The sequence below is a fragment of the Battus philenor genome, unplaced genomic scaffold (assembly GCF_028537555.1).
Source record: "Battus philenor isolate CCGP_79_NKW_IND1 unplaced genomic scaffold, ilBatPhil1.0.hap1 SCAF_20, whole genome shotgun sequence".
Taxonomy (NCBI): Eukaryota; Metazoa; Arthropoda; class Insecta; order Lepidoptera; family Papilionidae; genus Battus; species Battus philenor.
Window position 1 is genome coordinate 11,614,188 of NW_027181683.1, and position 23,264 is coordinate 11,637,451.

Genomic DNA, 23,264 nt, shown 5'->3' on the forward strand with positions numbered 1-23,264 from the left:
AAAAAACGGTTAGAATGGTCAATGACACCGCGGATATCTTACCTGGCTTAAGTATAAGTAGAATTCTATAAAAATATGCATTAGCTTAAAGATAAATGTAATCCAAGAAATAGTTTTAACACAGACATGTACATAAAAATATTGTAGCTGATATTTTATTTTTACATGTTGTAAAATGATGACGTAATTAATCAAAGACATTAAATATAAACTTAAACGTTTTATTAAAAGATTAAAAATTTAATATAAATATTAAAACCTTTTTGAACATTATAATTAAAAATTAATTGTCAATATTTATTTTAATATTCTGCACGCTTGTTTGTATTATACATAAAATGTATGTTTTTTAACTGACGGTGTAGCATAGCGTAGACTTCATACCACAACCGTTCATGTAACATATACATAATAAATAAATAATAAACACAAATTCCAATTTCAAACATTTTTTTTAAAGATTCTTTCTATATTATTTTATTATTCATAATTATATATAATATTGCGTTTGATGCTTGTGGTACAGATATTTTATATTTGATTCTAATTTCTTCAACTTCAATTACTTACGAAATTATTTAAAAAATTTCTTTTTTCTTTCGTCTGTATTTAAATGGACTGAAATGATAGGAATAAAGTCCATTTTCGTTGGAAAACACTGGTCTAATATTTAACTAAGTCTGAGAAGTAAAAAGTGAAAATCGACTTGAAATACAATTTCTTAATAGATTTAAAACGGTTAACGGTTAATTCTGTTATACACTTTCATTTTAATGTACAATTTCAAGGGCATTTAGTAATTTTCAAATCGTATTAACAATTAAAACACCTTTCAGCCAAATGGAAAATGTCGTTACGAAATATAATTTACAGTATCCGGCTATAAAATGGTGTTTATCGTGTACAGTTGTAATATTCCTTAATAATTAAATACGTAAACATAATGTGAACATGTTTTTTTTTTTGATTTTACTCCAACCTAAGGCCACCACTTATAGAAAAATGAATGTATTTTACAAAGAATAATAATAATTATCAAAAGAAGCAAATAATACTTGTTGTAACAGCTCCTAATAGATACAAGACTGTTTGTATTTCGTGCGAAAGAGATAACGCTCTACAAAGCCGAAATTACCCTATTGTCTCTTTCCAAAAGTCGATTATGTGCAATATTTACTACGGATATTGTAAATTATTAATTTTATAATAAAGTTACAAAAGACTTAGTGAACGTTACGTAATTATATCAGTTTGAATACAGATTGTTAAAGTGTTTCGCTGTTAGAGGACTAGAAAGCCATAATCATTTTCATTTCAGTAGTCTGAAGAGAAATATCTCATACATGATCTATGTTAGTTCTATAACTCTACAAAGATATATAAATTCCTACTCCAATAAGACCTATCGTTATATACAAAGACGATCCAAGATGCTAATTGGTAGGATACTTTAGTTTAGGTAGGAACTACACCTAATAATCCCCCATCTTCTTTCTACCATCGGACAACAAGACATACGGATTAGTGACATCCGTACATGATTGAAATTCGTTCTACCCGCACTAAGCGTTTTGCTAATACATTTATAGTGCTAACAGCCAACAAGTACAACAATCTACCGACGTCATTGTTTCGAATTCAATCAAATAATATCTTAGGAATCTTTAAGACAAGAATGAGTTTCTTCCAGGCAAGCATGTACAATCTTAGGCTTAAAATCAGGCTAGATAGAGGTTTCAAACTTTGGCTATGAAGGATAAAAAAGATGTAGTGCATACGGTGTTTTGAATTTCATAACCCTGGGCAGCAACTTATCACTAGAGTTCATCATCAGGTCAACTAAAAGAAGTCTACTGTAAGGCATATACTAAAGATCCTTTGACCAATGGTCAACTCGTGGTCGCCACTCGAGAACCTTCCAGCCACAACGACCATCAGCTACACCACTTCACTTCCCCTGCCACTTCAGACGAACAATTCTTTGTGCTACGAGTTACCTTGATACTTTTGATGATCATCTTAATTCTGATTCGACCTAGAATTGCACTTTAGCATACCTTGAGCATTCTTATAAAGCCCATTGTAAGCGACCACACCTCAAATCCATCACCAAAAACAGATCAAAGATCTTCATCTTCAGATATTGTTATATTAGAGACTCGTCAGAGAGATGTTTTATCAATTATAATTTAACAAACTGCTTACCCATTTAGCGTTGTAATATGACCTGGTCGTATCGCCGACTTATAAATAATCTTGAAAGGTTTGCCATATGTTAAAATGTTAATACGAAATTACGTTTATTTTTTGTTATTATTTCCAATGCATCGTTATTGAAGTCGATTTTGTGGTCAATGGCAATCTTTTCCTTGTATTATTCTCGGAAATGGAACCGAACGTTACATGAATATATGGCTTAAACCGTCCTAAGTTGGTGATAAAAAAATTTGCTTTATAAAGTTACTTAAATTAAATTTTAAATATTATATCAACAACACGAATATTTCTCATCATCGTCATTATTCTCGGTGGCCTGATGATGGTGATGATATTCTAATCCTCCAATAGCTTAACATTTACAAAGAGTCTACCATCAACTGATATCAATAGATAAGGTGGACTAACGTTTCCAAATTAGTAAATATAAATTCACATAAGCTATTTTATTTATCTCACCTAGAAATATTCTCGTCTCATCGTTTCAGTCAAAGAACGTCCAATATTGGACATAGGTCTCCCAAAAATATTTCCAATAGAACAGAGAGCAGTTTACAGCTTCCAATAATATTAACAATGTTGTCTGTCGTTGTTAGTACAAATTTACTATCAAATGATGTTTTGTCTGTTAACTACCAGGAAAAGAAATGTCTGGCTTATTCATTCTCTTCTGCAATTTTACAATTGTTCTGTTTGTTTCCAGGTCTAGTTCTCGCTGTGCTGTTACAAGATCTACCTACAACATCAGCGGTAAGAGCCACGTCACTGATCTTCGCGAAGACTACAAGTACAACTAGCGCTCCAGAGGAACCAGCATCGGAGGGAGAAGATGAAGTCCAGGTACATCTTTCATGATAATAAGTCTGAGCCTTAAGAGTATTGACTTTAAATAAAGACTATTGGAGAACTAATTGATAATAAAAGAATAGAAGAAAGAAGACGATTAAAAACGAGGTGAAGTTAAAGTTCCTTCTTCCTTTGATTTTATAATTGAATGGAATAACTGTCTTTATTTATTAATTATATAACAGAAGATTAATACGGTCCAACGAAATAGAACACTAAAAGTCTTCTTGCAAATGTTTTCACTGTAATATAACTTGAGTGTTTGGGATTGCCTCTGCTCACAAATAAGTTTCCAGAGGATGGGCAGCAACCTTCTCTGCGTACCGTAATACCACCCACATTTTGATCACCAACCCGCCTATCAAACGTAGCGATTATGGCATACCCATCCATATTTATTTTTAAAGGATTGCAATGCCTTGCTGTATACATTTATGAGTTGAAAGTACAAATAAATATAGCTCCTTTAGCAAAAAAGATTTTAAAACTTTTACACCTATTTTCAATCACCTTGTTATATATCCTGAAATATGTTACATTAATATGGCAGACTATTTTAGTAGTACAAAGTCCGCATACACTGTCAGTGTTTATTTTTATATGCAGCAATTCGATTTTCGAAATAAAAATTCTTATAATATTATCATTACGTAATTTATTATTTGTAAAATCACTGATTTTTGGATGTTTACTATATAACGGCAAATAACTTACTACTTTTAAAGTTTTAATTAATCACCCTGTATATTAAGAATCCCTCGGCAAAGTTTTATACCATATTAACAATGGATTTTCTCGAATTTTTTGATCCAATTTTTCTCGAATATTTCCACTTTTTCCAATCACTTTTTATCACTAAAATAAAATTACACTTAAGTAGTTTACTCTGTTATATTTAATTCCGGAAACTGCCTTCAATCAGATGCTCAGTGAGGCAGTACAAGGTGAGGTACTTTCGATTCCACGCGCCAATGCCTCGGATTCCTATCTTCTATAATGCATTCATATAGTGCTTGAATAATAATGGATACAGTCTCTTATAAGGCCACTGGGATTATATGTTTACTGTGACCACATCTAGTGCGGTATTTATAGGAGTGGCTTAACCCTTGTACTGGCATCGCATTTCCAATATATTCCTTCCGCATTCGGAGGACTCCTAATAAGAAAAAAGATTAGAGAGAACAGTATCGCCTCACTAATAAATGACCATAAAGATACGCCTGCGTTTCTCAAACTGCAGTAATGAAATACAAACATGTAATAAAACTTAGTCAAGGAAGTAACTAGAAATAAATATATAGTTAATTTGTTAGAGGTGAATGTGGGAACGAAAAGATAATCAACTTAATCTCTCTATAATCAGCTGAAGTTTATAAAGAGTGATTTTCATAGGCTTCATTGGCTTATCATTTATCGACTTTCAAAGTACTTGTCATTTAAATTTGGTCACATAAGAAAAGCTATGTGTTACCTGTGATGACATGTGAATACAAGATGTGGTCGCTTACGAAGGGCCTTAGAGGAAAATTTAGATTACTTTAATTGAATCTTGAGTGTGTGTTAATAACTTTACTTGGGGTTTTACTGCGAGATCGAATCAGAAATTAGAAGTTCCGCAGAAGAACCACGATCACCGACGTAGCTTGAAGAACTGTTTGAAGTGCCTGTGGGCGGATCACGACGAGTATTGACCATGAGCCAGTAGACGAGGCGTAGATGGACCCATCATAATGTGGGTAATCGTGCAAGACCGGCCATTGGGATCTTAGATGGAGGCTTTTTCCTTGCAATGGGCGTCTATCAACAGAAAAAAAGAGAATGGGGTCGGGTTAGTGAAGGTTAATACTACACGGTTAGGCAGACGATGGTTCGACGTGGTCTCGAATCATCGAGATAGCACCACGAGGGTTTCGGGGGTAACGTATACACGCATACCCCGGGATGGGCGATCGAAAAAATTGTACGGCTCGACGGAAGACTGCGTGACGATCCCTGACCGGGAGATACCGCGGTCTCCCGTATAGGGCGTAGAGGGCAACCACCGGGGGGGGAGGGGTTTAGTGGGTAGGAATCCCACATGGGGTATGTCCTCCCCCCAGAGTCGGGGCATCTTGAACACCGAAAGATTTCCCCCACCGAAACCAAAAAAAAAAGGTTAATGCTACACGGCTACTCAGCGTCGAGTACCGATCATCCCGTATTCATACAAGGCGTGTATTTTAAATTTATATGTGACAAGGTTTATATGGAAAAAAATGTGTTTTATATTACTATTTACACAGATTTTTCTCTTACGTTTTGCGTTTAGCATTTGGAGATTTTTTTTAAAATAAAACCAATTCTAGTGGCGACTTAAACTGATTTTCTATTTCAGGCAGAGACAACCGCTGAAGGCGCGGACACCGCACAGAATGCGACAAAGAAACTGTCCGGTATTCCTCAAATAGATTATATCTACGATCCAAACTTGCCTCGCGAGCTCAACGGGTACAACTTGTCCGAGTACCCATTCTACGAGGCCGTTCCTCCTCCAGAGACCATGGACTTCAAGTGTGACGGTCTACATGACGGCTTCTACGCTTCGGTTCCTCACAAATGTCAGGTTAGTTATTTTTTGCTTTGTTTTTTTTTTAACTCCTGATAGCATAACATAACTCCTGAAGATGCCCCGTGGAAGGATGAAACACGTGTTGAGTAATTTGGCGGTGGCGGTTGTGTGATTCACGTTGTTGAAGCCGCATACGCATTTATCAGCGGACTGGCGGGCGGTGCACTTTGTTGCACGACTACCACTGCATGTGCGGAAATGGCTAAATATTGGTCCTTTTCTTACTTAGGATGGACTTTCGTAAAGTAACGCCTGATTCCATTAAATATGTTTTTTTTTAAATTATGTAATCTGCAAACAGTCGTAACTCTTTAATCAGATCTGTTATACGCACGAAGGTTTTAATAGAGCAGAAAAGAAATCATCATCTAATTAAAGCACATTGTTTCTCATCAATCTTTTAACCACATCAGTATAGTGAGTAATGCGTTAGGATAATCATACTGATATAGAACTAAGAAATTTAGATGACAATCCCGCGTTTATTAGATGATCAAATGAAAATCATCACCTGTGAGATAGCAGCTTTCTAGATCAAAATTCGGAAGTGTTTAACATTGGTGCTAGAACATGAAATGAATCGAATCCAAGGCTTCGATAGTGTTTAATAGAATATTCTTAATTCGATACATAAAGTACACGAGTGGAAAAATTAAACCAAATATGTATAATAAGGATATATTTAAAAGAAAATCCGAACGTGAAAAATTAAAGATTTTGTGAAGGGTGTAAGGAAAGAGAGAAATAGTTTGCGAGGAAAGGAGCAAGTTAAAGTAAAATCTTAAAAAAATATATTAACATCCGAAATGAAACTGTTGCTCCTCACATGACAGAATAACATTCGTGTAATTACCTTACAATAAATTCATGTCAGCGCCATCTATTGACCAAAATAATTATCTTATTAAACCACTAAGTTTTTTAATATTAACAGTTGAATAAAACTCCACACAGTTACTTTGAATGTATATTTATCAATCTCCTTGAGAAATCGGTTTGGGGAAGTCAGTATTCTTACAGTTGCCTCACAATATGTCTGTGATAATATTTAGTACCTTTAAAATGATACCAATAAATTCAAAAATACAGGACGTCCATAGTGTATTTACAACGCACCGTGAAAAACTGCCTGCACCAAAGTTTCGACTGCAAAAAGTCTTTGTTTCAGATTTTTTTTCAATAAAATACCGCAAAACCATATTGGACCACCATTAACAAAATTCATAACGAATAACAAATTTAAATTGACGAAAAAAGCTTATTATATAATAAACTAACATTTAATAGGTAAGAATCCTTGGAAATGATGTCGCCTGATAATTTTGTTTTCATTTAGGCTACATCTGATAAAGTGTATATGTATAAATCTGTGTTTAACTTTATTAAGAGATGTGTTATTGTGGAGTTTATTCCTGCTTCTTCTCCACAACACCTTGCGGAGCAGAGTAGAGTCATAAATAAAGTAAATTAAAAAAAAAGGTAAGTTCCTGTGTAGAATAAACGAATTTTATCTATCTAGTGTTTTACGTTTCTTTTTTTAACTATATTTCAGTTACCTGCGAATCTCAGGGAAAGGTAACTTCTACTAAATAATTTTCTTTTCTGCTTGTTTCTAGGTCTACCATCATTGTCTCTTCGGCACGAGGTACGACTTCCTTTGCGCAAACTACACTGCTTTCGACCAAAAGACATTCATATGTCACTTCGTATCAGAGGTCGACTGCAAGAACTCGCCAAATTACTTCAACAGGTTCGTCTTTAAGTTTTAATACAAAATAAATAGGAAGCATCTGAGGTATTCATTTCAGAAATAAACAAAAAACGGGTCCGTGTTTTCAGAATTTGTCTCAATTAGTTATTTGAACACGGCTTTCTAACTTCTTCATCGTTATCAACCTTTTGAGTGAAATAAATAAAAAAAAAACTTGATTAATGGGATTTCTGTTATAAGTTCCTTAATCATCCTAAATTAATCATCAACATCATCACCATTTCATCGATATGACGTCCACTACTGGATATAGAACTCTTCCATAGATTTCCAATATTAAAACGGGCTGTATGCAACATCTTCCGGCAACTTTAACTAGATCTACTCTCCTTGTGAGTGAACATCTTTCGCTGCCTGTGGTCTCCATTCTAACCTTAACCCTTAAATGCATAATGACGAAAAACTGCAACATACCACTTTGAATACAATAGTGTATAGTAAATGCATAGTGTTGTATATCTACAACATAAGGTTTTTTTTATTAAATTAGTGTAAAAAATATTATTAATTTTTTTTTAAATTTTTCCCTGCACTGTTGTGTACTTACCTGCAAAATATTTTTTTAAAGTTTAAATAAAAGTCATGCATTTAAGGGTTTAAGGCTCCAGTGCCATCTGTTTTGCACTCTTCGTGGCCTGCCAGTTGCCAATCCACTGGGCTATTCTTGAACTTTAATTCGTTTACCTAATTTACTATAATCAAATCCGGTTATAATTGTGAATAAGTAACAATGAGGAGTAACTATTTGCTATTTTGAAATTAATTAATGTAAGTAAATATTATCTGATGAAATTGATACAACTGATTATATTTACATTACAAGATTATTAAAAAGATGAATGTATAACTAAATAAAGTAATAATCCATTACAGAAATGAGGCTCTGTACAAAGCTGCGTCGTCTCCGCCACCACCACCGCCTCCGACCACAACAACCACCACCACTACCACCACGCAACGTCCCCCGCGTCCTGGTCGTCGCCGACCTAGTCACAGATACGACTATTACGACGACGACTATTATTACCCCGTTAGAGACGACTATGATTACGCCTATGAGGAAAGGTGAGTAACTTTTTATTCATTCATTTGTTTTATTAGGATCTACATTCCACAGACATTAGCTTCCGTGCCTTTGTTTTTAAAATTACTACTAATTTTTTACTTGCTCAAATTTTTCCATGTTAGTGTTTAAGTCACTTAAACTATATACTAGCTTATATAGTACCCTCTTTAAAACTAAGTTGAAGTAAACTAATTATTATGATTATTTTTTAAAAATCATAAGTCTTGTTCGTTTTTAACGACGTCCTAACAATGTACAGTTTTTTAATAAATTCATTTCCGTCGACCTATAGATGCCAACTGCGACTGATAAAAGGTCTCTATTACGATTCTGTATTATTATCAAACCGCGTTTTATTTGCTTAAATCATTTCATTATTATCATTTGTCATATGAATCCCACACCTGGACATAGAACTCCCTTATAGATTTCCAATAGGATCGATTGAACGCAGCCTGCTTTTAAAGGCTTTCGATGTCCACTCTAGAACCTTAAAGCCCCAGTGGTCCTCTTTTTTCTATATGACTGCTATACGCACGTAAAATATAAAACACGTAACTAATTTACTTACGTATTACGTATATAAATATATGTTACTTTAGCTTTTATAATTAAAAATATAACTTTAAAACTTACAGAGGTGGCAGAACAAGGAGGCCTCAAGGAAGGCCTATGAGGCCAGGGAAACGAAGGCCTTATGATGAATACGATGATAAGTGAGTTTTCATTCAGATCTTTGTTATTAAAAACATAAACTACTTCTATTCTAATTTCAAAAATACAAATCAATGTAAAGACAGGTTCTTTTGTATGCTATATTTACTTATATACAAATCAACTGTCCTAGTTTGACCGCATTCTAGTGAAGGCAAATCCCACGCCGTGTATAATTTGCCGATAATTGTTAATTCTACCCACACATGAGAATATTTTATTTAGTTAAACAATAGATGAGCATATTGTCTTGAATATTTGCTGTAGCTTGCTAAGCATTATATTATAAATCTTTATCGATGATTTCATCACCATCGTACAGCCATAAGAGATCTAGTGTTAGACATTTCCCATAGATTTCCAGTAGGTTCGACTGGAAACAGCCTACTTCCAGCATCTTACAATTCTAGGATTGAACTAGTTATAAAAAAAATATTAATTGATATATTTTATCTTCAGATATGAACCGCGACCAAGGCCTAGAGACGAAAGTGAAGATTATTTTGAAGAAAGAAGAACTTACGATAGGAGGCCAGCGAAAAGACCTTATTCAGAAAGAAGGCCATACGACGAAGAGGACAGGAGAGAGGATAGACGCCCAGGTTACAAAGGAGGCAGAATGCCCGGTCGTCCTAGAGATACCGATGATGATCGATATAAATCTGATGATGAAAGTAGACCGCGCTCTGGACCGCGCGATCAGAAAAGAGATGATTACAGACCCAGAGATAAAACTAGGTCAAGAGATGATATAAGACCACAGGAAGATGAAAAATCTAGAGACGATTCAAACGCTTGGGAAGATAAACCAAGAGACGAAACAAGGTTTCGTAACGATGATAGATACAGGGATAACTATAAACCTCGAGATGAAGTAAGACCGGCAGATGATATCACTTCCAGAGATGATATTCCGACTGGTAGAGATGATCAAAGAGATGATGTAAAACCACGTGATGAAGTTCGTTCTAAAGATGAAACAAGTTCACGTGATGAATTCAAGCCTAGAGAAGAAAAGAGACCTAGGGACGAGACAAGAGCTAGAGATGACATTCGTCCCCGAGATGATATTCGACCTAGAGATGAAAGAAGACCCTACAGAGATGGTGCCTTTAATACTGAAGGTAGAAGGGAAGTTCTCAGAGGTAGAGATCGTTACCAACCAACTGAAGGTCGACGTCTATACAATAGAGATGAAAGACCTAGCAGGAGGGAAGAACGACCTGTCGTGAAACCTGAACGCAATTACGACGATGATGATGATAAAGTCCAAGATGAAAAACGCCAAGTTCCATCTCCATCAGATGGTCAACCGCTAGTCAAGCCCAATGGTCATGGTATATTTAGTCAACCGCGCATTCCGCCAAAAATAAAACGGCCTGTTCCAGCAAATGAAAAGGATAAATACGACTACGTTCCGATAGCGACTACAAAAGCACCGCCCAAAGTCGACGAAGAGTACTATGATGATTATGATGAAGAAGTGAGCAAGCCATCGTCGTCCGAAAAATCAACGGCTGTCCAACAAAGGCCCAAGTCAGAGCCCATTGTGAAGGAAAAATTTAAACCGACACGATCGTATTTGACAAATCCGGAAAATAGGTTCAAAAAGCCCAAGAGAGTGGTTGATTACGAGGAAGATGAATACGAATTTGAACAACCAGTAAGGAAACCAGCTCCCGCTCAACGCACTAGAAACGAAAGGCCCGTGAGGCCGAAACCAATTAATGATGACTATTACTACGAAGATGAAAAGCGGCCCAGTACCGAGAAACCTAAACCTAATGAAGAAGAAATCACTGCAAAAATCAAGGAAGTGAGACCTAACGTAAGAGTTGTTAAACGTCCTTTTTTACCGTCTAGGGGTGGCAGTCCCTACCTGCCGCGTGGCTTGCAACCAGTTGCCGGTAAGGATCTAAGCTCACCAGCAAATACCACCCCTAAACCCACTAAAACCACCACCACCACGACCACAACTACAACCACTACTACCACTACTACACCACCTCCCACAACGACATCGAGAATTACAACTACTGAAACTATTGGAACAACTACTGAAAAAATAACTACAACTATAGGAACAGAAAAGCCTACTCGAACTGAACTTCAAAAACCGGAGGAAGAATACGAGTATTATGACGAAGAAGATATAGAATATGAAGGAAAGGATAAAAAGCAAACTGAGAATAAAGAAACGACCACAACAGAAGTCGTGATAACCACCCCGTCAACCACTACCACCACAGGAGCAATATCGACGGAGCAAAAGGCAAAAGTCCTTGCTACGAAAGTCCTCAGGGTCTTCAACGACAATTACGAGGCCATAAGAGATAAACTACAATCTACATTATCGCCTGGTGATTACCTTAAGCCGTACCTGGCGACCTCCCCGCCAGTACAATCAGAATTGAAAACCAGTTACAGACCACTGAATCTTAAACCGGATATATCAAAACCATACACAGCTACTGGTAAGCCGTTAAAGATACCTGAAGAAATATCGATAAAACAGAATCTAGCTGATTCAGTAGAGAATGATTACGATGTGACGCTAAATGAAGCTCTGGCGCCAATCGCACCTAAAGTCAGGGTTCCAAGCGGGTTTATAGTGTCTCCTGATAGGGACTACTCGTTTTCTAGATTCAGGAACAGCCTTCCAGATCCGCAGTTCGCAGCATCCGAATTAAATAACTATCAGCTAAGGAAACGCCAACAAGTTCAAGGAGTCCAAGGAGTTAGTATAAGAACTCCTACGTCATATTACCTTCAACCTCAGAGGATCTCTTACCAAGACCAAGGGCTAGCAAGAGCCCCTAGACAACTAGTTCACATGAACTATCCAAGTTTCTTTTAAGCATACGTTCCAGGTAACCTTTGAAAGATTAATTCTAGAAAGGAGAAGCAGACGTAGAAGAATTTTCTTTTACTAAAAAGGAGTTTGACATTAAAATGTAGTATTTTTTGTACATTTATAAAATTATCAGTAAGTTAATGATTAATGGATTCTATCTAGTTGATGTATTTATTAAGAAACTAAACAACTTATAAATTATGTTTTTACAAACCAACACTGCCAAGATGTAAATCTATGTATAAGTAACATAATACTCCCTAGTTACCCGTAATTTTAAGGAAGAAACGTTCATTTTTCAAAGGTTACCTGAAACTATACTGGTGTTGAAAAATCACTTGAGTTTTTTTTTGCTATATATTTAAATTTATAAGATCAATGAGAAACAGTAAATTTTAACATAACAAAGCATTTGATATTTCTTTAAAACAATCAGCAAATATATTTCATAACAGTATTTTATAATTGTGTAAATATATCGAGTGGTTTTTCTCGGCAGGCGCACAAAATTTGTAAATTATATAAATATTAAAACAATTTTGTAATTAAACGTAATTGATATTTTAAGGCTACTTTTTTAAAATTCATTAAAAAGATGTAGAAATTATTTTAATCTTTTATTAATTACGCTAATATACCTTTCTCGAATAATAGCAGGCAAGGGTACAAATTTTTCAAGATAAATAAACGAAAAAACATTTTGAAAAGATTCCGCAAATCTGACGTCAAAGTATAAGAAATATAAAATTGAAATCAATATAAAGTCGTCTGTATAAAGCAAACTTGTAATTAAAGACGTATTAAAAAAATGATTTTAGATTTCGTCACCGCATTGAAATTACTGAAGATATATTAATGGTGATCGCAAAACTGGCAAGCGCTTTCCTTACCAGACTTGAGAATCCTTTACTGGCTTATCGATCCTCCCCTAGATGTCCACTTCAAGGCATTGACCATGGCAGACGGATTGGTGATAGCAGTGTGATATTATCGTACGCCGACGACCCTTCTGGAAATCCTATGAAATCTACGTGAGCAGTGGCAACCTATATAATTAATGCACAAACTGTGAATTGTATAACATTGTCTCCGTATCGAAACCATGATCTAGGATTGTCAGTCCTCTATCACTAGACTACCACTGCTCTACTATTTACTGGTTAAATATTTAAACTTGTGAGTGTGAAATAAGAAACACATCCACCGTCGGTTTCATTCCGAGGCACACTGTACTTTGTTACGAGTTTTAGTATCTAAATCAAAAAGGACCTGCCGCTGGAATTTCACCAGTGAGTTCTGGAACTAGACTGGAATTACTCCTGGCATTTTTCACAGCTCACAGACAAGTAATAATACCACACTGCGTTCGCCATTTCACCTACCAAGCGTGGCGATTATAGTATATACCCCCATAGACATTATATATATAGATAAACGACGACAATATGACTAAGAAAGATCTAGAAATCACCAAATATGTCACCCCTCAAGAATTAAACTACATCCAGAATAAATAAATATGATTAGGAAGACAGACTGCAAGAGAAATATAAAACGGAACTTAACAGAGAAATAGAAGACAGTTTTATATGTAGTACTCTTAACGTTTCCGGACATTTGGTCGACTAGTACATGTGAAATTTAGGTAAAGGATACCAGATCGGAGGGACACTGTTCCGGTTACAACATTCGTCATTTCAGGTCATAATCGCCCAATACAAAGCATGGGCCACCCCCAAAGATATCTATGGGGGAATATGCTTGGCTGGCGGTTTGACAATCGCAGTGTTGTATTATGGTACGCAGAGAACGCTGCTGCCCATCTTCGGGAAATTAGCTTAAAGCTGTGGCAATCCTATATAATTAATGCAGAAAGTGTGACTTATATAAGATTGTATCCAGGGAATCGATTCCGCGACCTACTGTTTGGTTCGGTATATATTTTTTAACTTTTTAAAATATGAACATACCATTTAATTTAAAAATTATTTTTTTATTTAACTAATCATTGGAATTCATAAATTTCAGACTATTCTCTGTCTGTCGAATGTCCAGTATATACATATTAACATATAAGGCACACTTATGTCATACAACTTTGTATAGATATATAATATAAACCCCAATAATATCAACTTTTACTCGAACAAAATCCAATCTCGTACAAAGGTCGAATATTTCAGTATAATTAGCAAATGGTTGTGATATTTGATATGTATGCATAAATTATGAGAAATATTTCGTCATAATGAACAGAGATTATACAGGATGATTGATTATCGATATAAAAGCTTTATGAGGATGTAGCTCATAAAGCTTTATGAGGATGTAGCTCATATATCAAACGAAAATTTTTAAACTTACAGTTATTTTTAAACATCATGTTTGACTTTGAAATTTCTAGAAGGGAAACTTTACTTTTGGGAAAAAAATACAAAACTGTACAGAAAATAAAAAAACAATATGTAATGTCTTTTTTATCTAGGAAACGAACATCGCACGTTTGACAGTGCACTTTGAAATTCGCGCGCTTGAATTTCACGCGCTGTAATTTAAAATAAATAAAAATTCAATCAGTATTTACTGATCACAAAATAAATTTACTTTTAATACATATAAAGCATAAATAAATCGATCACTCTGAAATATGTTACATCAGTTTATTTTTTCTATTACAATGCGACTGGCGAATAATTTTTGGTTGTACAAAATGTAAGATTACTTGCATTTATATAACAATATAATAACTATATCTTGAATAGGAAACATATAAAACCTGTTTATAAAAAATGTACTGATTTTAAGATCTATTTTTTTTAATATATTATATTAATAACTGGACAATTTCAATGTACATTTTCAGAAACTTTGATTATAAAATTCAAATTTAGAATATGTTATCTATATTTAATATCAATATAATATCAACCCCCTACATAAAATTGGTCCCATATTCTAAATAAAATATTAACACACGATCAAGAAAATCTTCGTCGAGTACTTCCATAGAACATTATTTTAAAAATAAACTCATTAAATTTATAAATTTAAAATTATAGCATAAATTTAGTTACAAATAAAATGTATGGTTTCGTGTCTGTAAATATGTTGATATTTCGAACATCCTTCACATCCTTTACATCCTTGACTCTTACAAAAATCTCAAGAAAAGAGTCAGGATGTCTATTTACTTCAAATACAATATTATATACGGAAGTATCTCGATATCGTGTTCACACATATTTAATGGCAACAATACGCGTAGAAGGCAATTATTTCTTTTTTATACCATACTGAAAAGGCATACAATTGATTTTTCTTATATCCTTGGAAGGTAAAAACACCTTTTACCGCAATATGCATTATTTTTTTATAATCTACAGGTAAAGCATTTGACCTCTGTCTCGCCTAGAAAAAAACCTATTCATCTATGTCTTGAAAACTCCTGAGTTATAATTGGCCAGAAACAATGATGCTGGTAGGTTGTTAAACTCCTTGGCTGTTTGCAATATAAAAGTATAAGAAAAACGCTTAGCGATGGAAGGAATTTCAATTGTGTACGGATGTGGTGAATCAATGCGTCTTGTTATCCGATGGAAACAAGATGGGGAAATTATTTTGTGTTTCGCTTCACGCTGACTAGAAACAAATTTCATCCTCATGATTCATCCACTAGTCTCCCACTGGTGGACATAGGTCTCCCAAATAGACTTCCAAAGGGATCTGCATCACAGGCATCCACCTCTTCTGGCGACTTCAATAAGATCCTGTTAATCTTCGTCGATATCGATGCTGTGTTTGTCGGTCTATGTCCTTCATTGTAAAAACTTGGCTCTATCGGCCATCGTTGTGCACTAGATCACCCGCATACTGCCACCTCAACTTTCCAATACGCTGGACTATATCGTATACTTCCTTTCATCTACGTATCTCCACATTCTTCATTTGGATCTCGTAGCAAACTCCTGAATATAATTTCTTCTGTGGCTTGAACAACTCCGAGCTTCTTCATTCGAAAAAAATGTAATAATTATATTTTTGACACATGAATTCAATTGACTTGCATTTTTTTCTATCAAAGCAACAGAAATTCGATAAATCCGATTTTGCATACCGCGGTAATAGGTGCTTTTATATCTGAGATCATATAACAATGCCTGTACCTAATTTTCAGGGATTTGAAATAAACCTACATTAAAATGAAATTTTTATTGGAGACCAAATGATCTAACTTAGTAATTTGAGCATATTTAAAATATTGTTTTCAAATATTAATAACTTATAGTATATATTAATTGACAAGGTATTTATTATAACTTATATCAAAGGCACTGCTAAAGGGACAATATTTGAATTAAAAAAAAATTAAAACATGTATCTTAGCAGTAATATCACACTAAACAATATTTATAAATTTGAGTCTTCGATTTGATTTCTACTCGATCTATACTTTAAGCTCCACGATTTCTCTGAGAAAGGTTTATCATTCTTCTCTTCTTTGGTTCCATTCATCACCTCCTCAGTGCTGACATTATCAGTCGACACTGCACTTTCCGTTTCATCGGCATCCCCGTGAAACAGTCTGTTGATGGGAAACTGGAGGAAGTAGAAGGTATACGATGAACCCCAGATGAGGAGCTGGTACAAGCAGACCTGCCACCAAGTCATCACACCGAACACCTTGTACAGCCATCTGTGAGTAAAGAAATAGATCGCGTAGTATCTGAAACAAAAATATAGGAACTAAATGTTTGTCAGAGGTGGAAAACCTTTAGTATATTCGCTTTATATCTTATAGTTTGAAATACCACGTGCACAATAATCTAAGATATCGTTACAATGTTTATATCGGCAGAAGTGAGTTTCTCTCTTCATGTCTTAATGTGAACATGCCTTAATTTTTACAAATGGCACCAAATGTCAAATTTGACATTTAAGATGTAAATATATAAATACACTCCATTGCATGTTGACAACTAATTTTCTATATGTATATCACAGTAATATTAGGCGCCATTAGTAAAAATTAAGACTAGTTCAAATTATGACATTACTTTTGCTCCACCTGTTATTAATGATAAATATATTTTTTCACACTTATATGAAAACCGTGTTAAAATATTTGGATAACTTCCTTGAATATGTTTATCAGGTGTCTAAGTAACATTAACGTACATTGTTATATGAGATACAGTCTTGTTAATAATTAGTTTTCAGTTCTTAAATATGAGTTAAGTGTCTGTTAGTAAAAAAAAAAGTCTATCAAACAAATGTCCGTCTAAAAGGTTATCTGTATTTCTTTAAAAAGAAACTTTCTACCATACTCAAAAAAGAAGGTTGTTGTTTTTAGAATTGTGAACACGTACGGAATATAGAATACGCAAGTTTTTACAACTAACAGTCGATTATGAACTTTTTAAAATATAATCTGCCTATCAAAAAAAGGTAAAGTCAAGTCAACATTTTATCACATGACTTTACTTCTTCGCTACCTTATAGATTTAAAAGCTTGAAAAAAGGGAACGTAAATGTAAAAGAAGTAACGTAAATAGAATAACAAATCGATTTCAAATTTGGAATTACTACATTTGAAAATCAATCATTGTTTACTACTTTTCCTTGGACTTTGTATTGGGACAAGTTACGTGACGTATGTCAATATAAAAAACAAATTAATGTAACATATTTTAAAAAGTGATTACATTATTAATGGTGATTAAAAATAGGTATAAAAGCTTTAAAACTTTTTCTGACAAACTAGCAACACATTTACAACATTAAAAGTTTAATCACTAGAATTTTCGAACACTAAATCTTAAAAAAGGTCTTCGTCATCATTGTCATCACAGTAGTCCACCGCTGGACATAGAACTAGAGACTAACAATAGGACCTGGAAGCAACCTGTATCGACAACTACCTTAACAAGACGTCTATCAAACATACAGGTGGATGTCTTCCATTCAGAACCTTAAAGCTCTACGAGATCTAAAAAGTCTCCTAGAAATAAGTTTAAATTTCTATAGGCTTTATTAAATTAGTAACGTCTTATAAGCAACTGTGTACACTTTCAGAATAAACGCCCGTCTAATGCCTCTGGTAAATTAAAGAAAATTAAAAAAAATTATTTCGTAATTGACCATTGACCGTGAAAATCAATTACCCAATCCGGGTTTTTTTAAAAAAGATCACAAACATAAAGTCGTTTTAGTCTATTGTCTTTCGTATTTTTGACTCTAGTCTCCCACGTATTTTAAATTATAGAATGCCGTTATGGAGAAGCTGAATTTGATTCTAGTTTTTGTCGAAATGGCCTTTTGATATATCTCTATTAATATACACAAGTAATCACTCTAAATAATCCATAGACAATAATATAAATGAATTAATAACTAAACAAATATTTTTCTACTATTATTAAAATTCGTAATACTTACTTTCGTATTTACTGAATATACTTCAATCTTTCAATGTGAACACGGCTTTCTTATTTACTATAATCGACGCATGTAACGTATTACGGAACCATTAGTTAGTTAAAAATACATTGTTAAGTTTAAATAAGATCTTATCTGTTTTTAAATTTCACGAATTGTTTAAATAATTACTCATATTTACCTAATTAATACACTAAAATTTATTTTCTGTGATGTGAATATTTTTTTAACATCTATTGTTCATTTATTTTATATACATAAAACTCGCACACCTTGTAATAAAATTTCAATGAAAATTTGTTCGTCGGAAAATTCCGTGAATATATACGGTAGTTAGGTTTTTTTTTTCAAAAGATTCATATCAGCGGGAATATTCCAAGGCACTGTACTTGGATCCCAGTTTTTCGGGTATTTTTTTTCCGAAATCGTATACGTATGGTCGATCATGAGACTAGAATTAAAATAAAAAAAGAATAATGTGGTCGCGGCTTCATTTCTGCTGTTATACAAACACGTTCATAAGAAATATTTTTATATCGCTTCCTGTCTTTATTACGCCTTCCTACTGCTTGAAATTTTGGCGGAGGCTTTCACGTTCTAGATTTGAGACCACAGGCCGATAAAGGCCGCGTACGACGTCCACCGACAAAGTGGGCAGACCTTAAGGTACGTAGATGCAAACCTCTTTCAACCCGTCCTATTGGTAGTCTCTATCGTAGGCCTAGGTCTAGTACAGCCTTAATGCTGGAAATATGATGATAATGATGTGCAACTTTTTGTAAGATTTCAAATATAATAGTGGTTTAATAATTATTATTTTTAATTTTTTATTCTGAAATCAACTAATTCACCCAAAGAAGTTGTAAACACTTTTTAACACGAGTATTGAACTCAATTGATGATATCAATCACAGAGACCAAGCCGTGATGACTTTCCAGGAATTCATGGCTCCGAAAAATATCTGCATAAGCTATCTAAGAGTTCGCAGGCAGTCAGGTGTGATATATAATATAATGTATCGAACAGACGCTTCCCTAGAAGTCCTTGGGCAACATTACAGTGCTACCGAAACCCCTATACCGCGTCTCAGAAAAGAACGAGGTGGGGGGGGCGAGAGTAAAAGCATTAGTTTTACCGCTACAAGCGTTAATAATGAACTGACTAGACAAATCAGTTAATATCACCCCCCATCTCGCCCCGCACTTACCTAAAGCGCGGTACAGCGGTTTCGGTAGCACTATGGTCAATGACATCGTATATACCTTTGAAATATACAAGCTTTCTATATTTATACGCTTATGACGCTATACTGCTGAAAAGGCAAACAATGACTTTCCGTTGCAAAAAAAAAGATAAAAATAAATATCTATATAGGTTTAATGTGGGAATATATATCATATCAAAATAACATATATAACTGCATAAGGTCGATCAACGACTGTGACGAATATCATCTTCTAAATTTAAAAAACCTGTCAGTCTGTATCAGCTAAATATAAGATAAAAAAAGTTACGAAGCTAAAGAAATGAGTTATTTCGCTTAAAACCTTTTTGTGACTATTTTATGTAATATTTACTAATTGGCTGTTGAAATAGTCTTTGTCGCAGCCTTGAAGTTTGGTATTTTTTATTATTATTTGAATAAACTCTAACAATGTGTATGAATGTAACATAGACCATTTTAAGTAATATTTTAGAAAATAAATTACCACTATTTCAGCCGTAGATATTCACTGTTATACAGGCATCCAATATAGATTTTAAATAGTACCATCTTTCGATGACCATAACAAACTGGTCTGGACTAAGCGTCTTACAGTGCACTTGTCAATTCATATGCTCCTATTATGAAGACATCGAAGTATGAATTGTAAAAATTTTGTTTTATTTTACTTTCTACACACACCTTATCCTTTGTAGAAAGTGCCTAAAAAAATAAAAACAAAAAATGATACTAGAGTGATGAAATAAATTCCCAGAGATGATATTGTTATTTGAGAATCTATCATCATCATAATCATAGAAGGTTCACTTCTGGACATAAGCCTCTCAAAAATATTTCTAATATTACCCGATGGAAGGGTATATTCAGCATATTTCGTTGACCTCAACGAGGTCATCTGTTCACCATGTGAGCGGGCAGACCTTGTGGGAACCTGATCATCATAAAACAACTTACACAACAGCATAAGCAAGATCAACAGCCGTGACGAATATGATCTCCTTCTTGAAGTCACGTGGTCTTCGCCTGGCCTGCAGTAAGGTCTCGATGAGGATCACAATAGAGATGTTAGTGTGCACGCAATGGTTGAACCACCAAGGCACCACAGCGTCGTATACCTCCGGGAAGACCAGCTCTCTGTCCACGGCGTACACGCACCAGAACATCAATGATACGAACTGAAAAAAATAAAAATGGTTTAATAGTAAAACATAACAATATTCTAAAGCTACCCTTGGAGTTTTATTGCGAGAAGGTGAAAGAACCAAGGTTTACCAGGTCAGACAACCGCTCGTCACAGTGAAAAATTACTGAATGACGACCACTAGTCAATCAAAACGATGTGGGTGGGAACCGAATTAGTTGAACCAACGACATAGGCTCTAGGGCATGGATGCACAGACCGCGGCCTGCCGGTCGAATACTGGTGGCCCGCCGACAGCAAAAATAATACTCTCGTACATTCCAAAAATATTGAATTCTACTCCAGAATAAAAACAAAAAAAATTAATTACCCATACTTCTGTCGGCCGGCCCGCTATCAGTTCATGATTTGCCCGAGTGGCCCCTAGTCTTAATAAGTCTGTGCAACCATGCTCTAGGGTCACTGGGACATGGAATTTGTATAAAAAATGTTCAAAAGGTAATATAAAAGACCTTTATGTAACTCTTTGAAACCTCTTGGTTTAATAAAGCAAAACGATCGAAAAATTGCGAGAGTCAGTGTGTTTTTGAAAACATTCAGTGTTGTTTAAAAGAATGTTCTAGAAGGTATAGATGAATCGTGACGACATAATTATCTTTTTTATTCTATTTTCAACAAAATAAAGAAAGGATTGATAAAATTTGGTAAAATCGTTAAATACGTTAACATAGGGAAACAAAATTATTTTTTTTTGTATTTGGATGTTGACCTTGAAATTTTCCTAATATTGCGACCTAAGCCTTATAAAATGTCTATAACCATTTATATAACCATTTATTTCTATATTTTTTTAGCAACAATGTATTAAAATATATAATATACTCGTAAATTTCGCTATCGTCTGTATTAACTACACATAAATACAATATCCAAAAAGATGCGAAACCTAACATATAGGTAATACCACATAAACCTTTTTATAGTCATTTCATATAATACATGGTAATAAGCTATCGAAACATACAATTGTCTCCAATGTAATGTATACACTATTGTAATTTTTTTTATGTAAACATTAATTATTTAACGGGCATTATCAGTTTGATTCCTGAGATACAATTTTATATTTTCAATTTTTGTTAAGTTCAATAATTATATATGATTGACACTGCCCACGAATAGGTTTCGATACGATGAACAGCAGCGCCCTCTACATACTACCTGCCTGCTAAGTGTGGCGATTATGGTACATCCCTCCTTAGATATCTTCGAGGGAAGCGTATACCTTAAAATGAGACTAAGGGCTGAAACATCGATGATTGTCAACCTCAAGACATGTAAACATGTAACATCTTGAATATGACAATGTTAATATATGTTATACATATCAATTTATATTTGAAATACGTTGGTATACATTCCTCTAAACTTAAAACTATGTTAAATCAAGTTAAGATTATATTAATTCTTTATTATCGTTCAAACCTCGCCCAAATTGATCATATAAGAAAGCTGTGTTCACATTGACCGGTTGAAGTAAGCCCAGTATAAATGTATTTCATTTAATTACTTTTACACTATTGAAAATCAATAGAAGAAACAAAAATATGTTATTTATATAAAGAAAATTATGGAGTTGTTTTTACATAGTTCCAAACGTAATTAGCGAGTATATTCTTCCAAATATGTATAAACGAAATTTGACAATACGTCTAAATTATAAAATCAATACCCAAACATAGACGTAGTTTGAACTAACACGTTGGGTACCTATCATACATACTAAATGTTGATTAAACAAAGTTCTTCCACTGCATGATAAAACGTAATTTTTAAATGAATGTCCACTACAAGACATAGACTTCCCTTAAAAATCGATAAGGTGACTGGTCTTATCTGCATCTTCCTGAGACCATAACTAAGTAGTGGGTCCACCTATTGAGGGGACACTGCATGTATCTAATAACTCCCTCCCATCAAGCCCCAAACTGGGTCCCCTTCGCTTGCCGACGAACTCAAAGCCTTCGCGCATTACCTCGCCAATGTAGACCTAGACAAGGTCTGCTTACTTGCGGCAAAACTCAAAGCCTTCGGTCCTTTGGAACGCTTCCTCTGTATTGCAGAGCATTCGGCGCTTCTCGCCGCCCTTAAAGCGGAATTCAAATAAATCCCCCCCCCCCCCCGTCGGTCTCGATGTACATCGCAGTCATCCCTCTTATACACATGACTCGGTGCCCGCCGTTCAAGTCAGGGCGATCTGGAAAGGCCCGTGTAACTCCTTACCTCCGAGTAGTCCTAGCTTCGCATACCTTACAGTACACCACATTTAAAACAATGGTCACCTACATGGGTATAGTTCCTCTACGTATCTGCGATTTCGTGT

General features: G+C 34.6%; 2 protein-coding genes across 3 annotated transcripts in view; one reads left to right on the plus strand and one right to left on the minus strand.

Annotated features, from left to right (window-relative positions):
- LOC137922832 (nucleolar protein dao-5) overlaps positions 1-12,622 on the plus strand; it is a 53,554-nt gene extending 40,932 nt beyond the window's left edge. The window contains exons 4-9 of the mRNA XM_068765920.1: positions 2,921-3,057; positions 5,441-5,668; positions 7,291-7,424; positions 8,319-8,510; positions 9,150-9,227; positions 9,685-12,622. Coding sequence (XP_068622021.1) covers positions 2,921-3,057; positions 5,441-5,668; positions 7,291-7,424; positions 8,319-8,510; positions 9,150-9,227; positions 9,685-12,082 — 3,167 coding nt within the window. The 3' untranslated portion in view covers positions 12,083-12,622. The remainder of the gene's footprint in view (positions 1-2,920; positions 3,058-5,440; positions 5,669-7,290; positions 7,425-8,318; positions 8,511-9,149; positions 9,228-9,684) is intronic.
- Positions 12,623-15,527: 2,905 nt separating this feature from the next.
- The window catches only part of LOC137922757 (androgen-dependent TFPI-regulating protein-like), a 39,848-nt gene continuing 32,111 nt past the window's right edge, over positions 15,528-23,264 (minus strand). For both annotated transcript variants that reach the window (XM_068765815.1, XM_068765814.1), the window contains exons 3-4: positions 20,695-20,915; positions 15,528-16,802 (exon numbers count right to left, since the gene is read on the minus strand). In XM_068765815.1, the coding sequence (XP_068621916.1) occupies positions 16,487-16,802; positions 20,695-20,915 (537 nt within the window). In that variant the 3' untranslated portion in view covers positions 15,528-16,486. The remainder of the gene's footprint in view (positions 16,803-20,694; positions 20,916-23,264) is intronic.